The 8667-nt window shown below is 37.6% G+C and overlaps 1 protein-coding gene across 1 annotated transcript; it reads left to right on the top strand.

The window, feature by feature from the left end:
- The first annotated feature begins 7456 nt into the window (after nt 1-7456).
- LOC103662149 (interferon alpha-2-like) lies at nt 7457-8008 on the top strand. The gene has a single exon (XM_008689796.1). It carries the CDS (start codon nt 7457-7459, stop codon nt 8006-8008), a length of 552 nt encoding a protein of 183 aa, XP_008688018.1.
- Nucleotides 8009-8667: the final 659 nt, after the last annotated feature.

Genomic DNA, 8667 nt, shown 5'->3' with positions numbered 1-8667 from the left:
CGAAAAGGGGTAGCACTCATATAGATCTTTCATTTGTTTCCTTGGTTGTGCGTGTACCTTACCGCGGCTTCAATATGAATCTTGAAAAACGTGTCAGAAATATAATGACTAATAATGGCAATAGTATCATTCTCATTCAAAGATTTTGCGTTCCAGGATGAGAACTTCTTCAAAGCCAATTTAGAAAGTAACAAGAATTTCAAAGTCATTGCCTTACAGTCATATGTTTCATCTTAACATTGTTTAAGGCAAGTTGATTACCCCCTGGCTGACCACAGGACTCCTAAGAACTTCCAGGGATTACATTTGGAGTACAGGTCCTTATTTCACATACCACATCCGACTTACTGCCATTGGAAGAGCATTCAAAATTAAATATCTTTGTTTTCTAAAATAAGAAGTCGGGGCACCTGGGTGGCTACGTTGGTTAAGCAGCCAACTCTTGGTCTGGGCTCAGGTCGTGATCTCAGTGTCGTGAGATGGAGCCCTGCGTGGGGTCCGTGCTCAGCGTGGAGTCCGCTTGTCCCTCTCCCTCTGCCCCCCCCCACTCGCGCTCTCTCTCAAATAAATAAGTAAATAAATAAGTTCTTTAATATCAAATAAAATAAAGAAGTAAATTTCTATTCACTAACTTTTTAGACCTCATCTGTTTCTATATGAACATAAACTCACATGCGTATCTAGTATACGTGGTCCCTTATGCACAATCGTTAATGCTGACTTCAAGCCACAGTGCTAGTAAGAACTGGGACTAAATAATAAAATCAGTTAAAAGTAATTTTCTATTAAAATTTAAAACTTTATTTCTAAAGTATTGTACAATTTTTCACTCAAAAATTAGGAGAAAATTTAAATTGCTTTAAAAAATATATTATCTTTGATAATAAGTGGGCAGCTGGAGGGAGTATGATAAGTGTCAAAAAAAATAAAAGTAATATAGAAAGTAAAACATAAATCAATACATTTGAGAACCAAACACATATGGTTAAGATTATAAGTATAAACTGCTTAAGCTTCCTTATTAAAAGAAAAAACTCTCTATTGGTTTAAAGCACTTTGCATAGGGAGATAAGCCAAAAATCAAATAATACTACATATATAATACTAAAACAGCACAAGAAAAGATGGGCAAAGGTAGAGCAAGAAAATACAATGAAGGAAAGTAATTAGAGGTGGCAATATTAATACGAATGAGATATTGAAAATGATTAACAATACTGATATCTGTGAGAATTGAATGAGTTAAATTTGGGAAAGAGGGTCAACATACATAGGACACAAATAGAATCTGTAATTAAATTATAGAAGGCATGGAACTAAAATTCAAATAATATAAAACATTGCAAAAATGCTTAGCGACATATAGAAATATGAATAGAAACAGGATGGTAGCATTGCAATTTTAGCACAATGTCTATAAAATAATTACAGAAAAATAATGACGGAAAGAATTGGAAATTATGATTTAAGAGAGTAAATTAGTGGTTAAGACTCCAGGGCACTAAAATTTCTTTCAAATATTTATAAATCATTCACAAAAATCATTGTATATTAAACTACAAAGAAAATATCAAAAATCCTTTCAGAGCAAAAATGCTGTAAAGTTGTATGCTCAGATCACAACGTCTGAAATCAATTTAAAAATAATTTTTAAACAAATCAATTAGATATTTAAAATCATACCGATAAATTATAGTCAAGTCAGAGAGAAAGAAATGAGAAATTTAGTAATGGAAATGAAAGCACTATTAAAATTTGCAGAAGCAGTCACAGTTACACACTGGGATAAACTCACACCTTTACCAAACATATGAAATGAAAATAGACCTGCCTCACTAATTAAAGTCAATAAAAGATTCTAAATAATATTAATACACTGTATAAATAATAAAAGCTAATGTTTATTGAATTTTCACTCTGCAGCAGTGACTGTGCTAGACACTTTACAGGAACATTTTTATCTTTTCAACAATCCTACCATGCCCTTAAACAATACCTTATTTTCTACTGCATATCCATAGATGATAATATTTTTTGAGCACCTACTGTGTGTAAGAGCAGCAGATAATAGAAGCTATTAAGCAGCAGAACTATGATTCAAACTTAGTACTTTTTCCCAATTCCATAGGCTTTCCACTGTGACAGAACTCAAAATCACATGAATAATCCAGTTCATCATGATTAAGAGAGTATCATAGAAATATAAAGATGATTTTATACGAGAAAATATATTTATATAATGCATTATTTATCACACCAGAACTTGTTAAGTGGTAGTTTCTTAAGGATTAGTTGCAATGTGGAGTCTAAAACTAAAACAACAAACTTTTAAAATTCTATTACAAAATTCTATTGTCAAGTTCACAAGGTAGGTTTTCCAAAATTTAAATTTTCTACCAAAAGCTCAAACGTTATCGTTGGCACCTCATGTTTTTCTTTGAGTTACAAGTTCACTTTGTAAGTATCTTGAGAAAATGTTTGTCAAATGCCCAAGTCTGAGTAACCATAGTTTGTCTGTCATTCTTTCAAGCAAGAACGGATTCCGTGAAGAGTGGCTAGTTTAGCTCACAACTCAAATAATCATAGAAATGCTTTTCCTCAAAACAATCACCATGCAGCCAAAGTGCCTGTCGCACGGAACACTAAAAGACTATCACAGAGACTATTAAAAAGATGTGTACTCAGAGTTAATAATATTACTACTCTTTCTAGTTCATCAAGGGCATTATTAAGTGAAACTGGTTTTCCTTTTACTTTAAGTATATTACAGTAAAAAATATAACTGCTGGTACATTTTGGTGCCACTACCCTGATTGACACTTGGGCACCAGGAGATTTACCCACCATCATTTCTGCACCATCAGCGCAAGCTGTTAATGTGGTGAAAAAAGCAAATAACGTCTTGATATTGTTATAAAAGTAATTTTGATGTCATGGATCCCCTTAAAGACATGATGTCATGTCTTGGGGACTCCTAGGGGCCCACAGACCACACTTTGAGAACTGCTAGTCTGATGAATTTCCCTGCATCTGCTCTGGTCAGGCTACTCGCTTATTTTAAATCCTAAAGTAACTTTCCTTGACTCCTAAGATAAAGTCTAACACTTCTAAGATAGTCTGTGGTTGGACTTCTTTTCATTGCAGGCCATGCTTTTCATCTGTCAGTACAGTGCCTCTACTCTGGTCTTTTTCACTCTTTCAAATGGACCACGCCCCTTCCTGCTACAGGGCCACCCCCTCCCTATGCAGTTGTTTTTGACCCTGGGAAATGTTGCCGTCCATGTGATACTTAACAAACTCCTACTCCTTTTTCCGGTCTCCTACTTCATAGTACTTCCCTGAGGAAAACTGCAAGTACTCTGAGTGAGCTACCCATGAAACTCACTGCCATAGCATCTTTTACTTCTGTGTGGCCCAAGTCCCAAATGTAAATACCTAATTCTATTTTAACTACTTCTTTAATGGCTATGTCTTTTGCTCCAACGTCCTCCAGTGAAACTACACATCTCGTACTCAAGACTCTATCCCCAAGGCCAATAAATGAACAAAGGAAGTGTACCACATATGTTTATACTTCGTTTGCAGAATTAGGACTTTGGAGAAGGTCTATAAAAAAAGAAGAGAAACGTCTTAAATTTAATAAGTAAAAAACCAACATTTTTATTAAAGCCCTGAGACAGGTCACAGCTAGTGGAGGTCTTGGGTTGCGAAATCATCACCAGGGCTATCGGTAAAAAAAGTACTAAAGTACTTGGTAAGCGGCTGGTAAGTTCCAAGAAGACCTTCGGATGGAGATGGTGAGCTTTTGTCCAGCTTCTCTGAAAATCTTCTGTCTATGGGTCTCTTAGGGATTGAGTGAGAAGTTGTCATTTTCTTAATTTCCCTCAGAACTTTGTACTGCCCCATTTTGGGCTTTACTTTCTCATCAAGCCTTCTGGAAAGTTGTCATTTGTTTCAACTCTTTCTGTAATCCTACAATTGAAGTAAAATTCACTCACTAAAAAATTAGAAACCCTAATTCAATGGAATGCTTATCATCTTAATAAAAACCAGCTTTGAACTAACAGTAAAGCTCTCTGGATCTTTTTTCCTCATGCTAATAAACAACTTTTAGGGAAGGTTTACTAGGATTCCTTTTAAAATCTTCTTTATTCCCCTTCCAGATGGCTCTCTTGGAAGTGTTGATCAGGTGTGAAAGATAACCTGATTTGTAAATACATGGCTTTCACCTTATTCTCTGGGGCAAAACATTTAATTTGTCAAATTTTGTTATTTACTCTGCTTCATAGAGAAAATTACTGAACATTTACTATGTGCCAATTATTACACTGAGCTCAGGCTATACCAAGATCCTTAAACCTCTAATCTTGCCCACAAGAAGAGTAATGTGCAACCTCTACTACCGTACGGTGTTCAAGTTGTCAGAACGTGTGTTTGCTGCCTTGTGGCTGCCTCTTTGCCTTAGCCCAGACCATTGTCTTAGTTCTGGCGAAGTAATGGTTAGACCACCCTTGCTTTTCTTTGCTGTTGTTACATGATTATAAAATTGTTGCCTTTTCTTTGTCATGGTCTTTTCTCTTTGTAAAAGTGGTCCTAACGCTCCCCACAATCTTTTCTATTTCCACTTCGAGGTTTCTTGCAAAACAAGGAAGGGAAAACGTAAGAGAAAAGAAGAGAGAACATTTCCTGTATGATTTTCAAGACATCAGAACTTGCCTCTCTCTTTTTCCCATTCCTAGAGAGTAGAAGGAAGCAGTTATAAAAACGTAATGCACAAAAGGCAAATGGAAAGTAGATGCTGAAAATGAAAGGAAAAAAAAGTGACATCTTCTCTGTCCCAATGACGAAATGTTACTTACACTACACAAGGGATCAGGGGCTCTACAGAGTGGCAGATTCAAACCAGCCGCAGCCGGTGTGAGACAAGACCCCAGGGAGGGCAGCTGGACCTTTAAGGCAGACTATTACCTAAAAGGCTGGCTGGTTTTCCTCTTTGCTGAATCAGAGAACCCATCTATCTAGATAAGTTTACTTTTTTTCACAGAGAAGATCAGATTCTGAGGACTTAGTCATACCAACTCACACTCAAAAGAGACTGGATTATAGATCGGATGGCCATTTTATTGATGTGTGAGAGGTCAGCCATTACCCGGAAGCTAATAGATGTTAGTCATTTGGACGGAGCACTCCCTGTCACATAAACACATGCTCATGTTCACATAACAGATCAGATTAGAAATAAAAATGTTTATTAGTGAGCTGAGAAGGAAGGGAAGGGAAGCAGATCACCTCAGGGAAACAGCCACCCGGTTCCCACAGTCGGATGGCTTAGTTTTCTCCATTGTGGCTAACAGACGTTGAGTGCTTATTTTGCCCAGGCATTGTTCCAGGTATGTGACATCATCCTGTCTTCACAACAACCTGGTTAAATAGATATGATTATCATTTCCGTATGACAGAGGAGAAAAATGAGGAGCCCAAGGTCACACATCAGCGCAAAGGCTGGACTACGACATGAATCCCAGGAGTCCAGCCCCAGAGTCTACGGGCCACTAGATTGGGCCTTCTCCTCTGACGATGTTCTTCCCATCTTAAATGAACACTTAGCAAGTTCTTACTCTCCAGTTGCCGTTTTAGTGACCAAAAACACCGTTTGCGGGTGTCTGGATGACGTGGTCAGTTAAGCGTCAGACTCCTGGTTTTGGCTCAGGGCACAATCTCCCGGTCGTGGGATCCAGCCCCAAGTCAGGCTCCCTGCTCAGAGCAAAGTCTGCTTGAGTTTCTCTCTCTCTCTGCCCCTTCCCACTGCTCACGCTCTTTCTCTCTCTCTCTAAAATAAATAAATAAATAAATCTTTTTTTTAAAAACACCATTCGGTTATTTCAGAGACTTCACCATACACTTGGAGAGGAGACAACTCCCTCTTCACTTGCCAAGTTCCAGTCCTGTCTTCCAAATGACGTGTTTTGTTGATCTCTAGTGGATCTTTGAAACGCCCTGTTCCCCTATGAAATATTTTCAGAAATTATCGCGGAGGTTAAAGCATCCATTTTAAATGAGTATCACTTGAGTTGGTCTTAAACTCACTGAAGATATTGTTTGGAAAGCAGTGCTGCAGAATAAACGTTATTCTTACTATCCCTGCTCTCAGAAGACTATCATTTTCTGACATAGTCCCCAAATTTAAGGTCTACTCACTTTTTGGAAAACGTAGTCCTTTTTGTGCCTGCTATGGGACAGTAAGTTCTCTGCATGCCTCGTCTGTGACAGGCACTCAAGGTACACATACTAGGTACAGTTTATCAGGGCAGCCAAACATTAAACAAATAATTAAATTGATTACTTAATGACAAACAAACAGAATGTAGCCAAAGGAGAATGCTTAAGATTATGAAGTAATATGGAGGCAGAACAGTATAGAGGTGAAGTCCCACGCATATAAGAAATTGCGACTTTTAGCAAGTTAAGTAACCTGTCTTGAGTTTTTGGTTTCCTTATTTGCAAAATATAATTAGAATAATTACCTCATAGGGAAGTTGTGAAGTTTAAATGAACTACTGTTTGTAAAACACTTTGCTGAGAGCCTACAAATAATTTGAAGATTGCTGCCATTAATATTATTAAAATAATCTGTATGTTACAGATTCAATGAAGACATATCATGGTAAGCTTTGAACACTGTTGCAGCCCCATTAGCCCTGAGTAAGTGGTAGGATATGACTTGTCAGTGCAGTACCTAAGGGTATGAGATTACCCGGATTACCACACAATGGCTAAGGCAAAGGTTTTACTGTGAAAGGTTGTACTTGGTAGAGAACCAAGAGAATCGCACACATGCAAACTTGAATCTTTTAGGGAAACCAACACCTAGCAAAGTGCTTGCTTGGCAGACCATAATTTATTTTTGACAAATGATATCTGCAAAATTGTTTTCCAAACAATATCTTCAGTAACCAACTCAAGGGATAACTTTGAAGTACATATACAACTGAAACTTGTTAAAGAAGGGGGAATAGTGTAAATAAGGAAAATATAAGAAAAATTTAAATCTCCTGTTTTATAAGCTTTTTTATATTTCCTGTTGACCTGGAAAGACCATCATTTCTTGCATAAATATTTCTCCCTTTTCTGACTTTGTCTAGGCTTTTCTTTCCAAGAACAACCTGGGAGGTGTGAAAAATATGAAAATATATGTTATAATGCTCTGTAAATACTGCATTGGCACACGTGGTTGGAGTCCCCCATCTAGGTGCTCATGTTAATAAATGTACCTTTTTAATTGACTTTGTAAAAATAAAAAAAAAGTAGAAAGGGAAAGGAAAGCACGACAATGGAAAAACCCAGAAAATGAAAGTTTCTATACTCACTATTTAAAAGGCACTCAGCACCCAAAGTTCTCAGAACTTACTGAGACTTCCTCTTCAGGCAGTCCTGCAGAATCCCCCCCAGCTGCCTAATGGCCCTCTCGATCTCTGTGCTGCTGGCCCTGGTGATGCTGTGCTCCAGCCCTGCCTGCTCTTTGGACTGCACCCTGCGTCCAAGCCATCCAGAACCCTTTGTGCTGTTGAGTCAAATGGAGAGAATCTCCATTCTATCCTGTCTGAAGGATAGGACTGACTTCAGCTTTCCTCAGATGCTTGTGGATGGGAGCAAGTTTGAGAAGACAGAAGCCACAGCTGTCATGCATGAGATGTTCCAGCAGATCTTCAACCTCTTCAGCCAAAGTGGCTCTCTTGTGGCTTGGGATGAGACCCCACTAGACAAATTCCTCGCTGGACTTCATCAGCAGCTGGAAGACCTGGAGACATGTTTGGAGGAGGAAAAGAATGTGGAACAGTTACTCCTGGGAAGCGAGAACTCCAGACTGGCTGTGAAGAGATACTTCCATGGAATCGGTCTCTATCTTGAAAAGAAAAAATACAGCCGCTGTGCCTGGGAGGTTGTCAGGGTGGAAATCAGAAGGTGCTTGTTCTTCGTTAACGAGCTCGCAGGGAAACTCAGGAAATAAAAAAGATGCCGAGTCTGAAAACTCATCTGGTCAACTAAACGGTTATTTTCTAGGACTCAAAGTGCAATTTTCATCTCTATCTTTATGACAGAAGATAAAAAAAAATAATAGCAAATGTATGGGATTATTATAAAGTTATGTTAATTGTTGTAAGTTGTTTAGAACAGGGAAATGCACAATTCATCTGCAATACTTCAAATCTTTTGTACTTTTTATTTATTTAAATTATTTGAAATATTTGTCCTGTTCATACTATTTAAATATTTATTGCTCATAAACCACTTGTTTAGAATTATTTTTTATATAAGACTACTGCTCATTTTTAAGTTATGGGAAATAAAAGCAATTTTTAAAAATCGATTTTGCTTGCACACACTTTTTGAATAAAAACCTAACCCAAAGCCTGATCTCACAAAATAGACCTACGGAAGGTTCCTGAATGAGCAGGGAATAGCGATAGTACAACATGGCTAGTGGAAAAGCCAATGCTAACATTCATATGGAATTGCAAGTGACTTCAAATTGCCAGAACAATCTTGGAAAATGAGAGCAAAGTTGGAAGGCTCACATTCCTGATTTCAAAACATGTTACAAATTACTGTTATCAAAAGCGTGGGATACTGGCATAAAGGTAGACATGTAGACCAACAGAATAGAAT

This window comes from Ursus maritimus, unplaced genomic scaffold, assembly GCF_017311325.1.
Source record: "Ursus maritimus isolate PB19 unplaced genomic scaffold, ASM1731132v1 scaffold_17, whole genome shotgun sequence".
NCBI lineage: Eukaryota > Metazoa > Chordata > Mammalia > Carnivora > Ursidae > Ursus > Ursus maritimus.
This window is presented reverse-complemented; position numbering and strand designations above follow the sequence as displayed.

Excerpts from the sequence above, each read along its gene's own strand:
- LOC103662149 (XM_008689796.1), top strand. The coding sequence starts at position 7,457 with ATGGCCCTCTCGATCTCTGTGCTGCTGGCCCTGGTGATGCTGTGCTCC.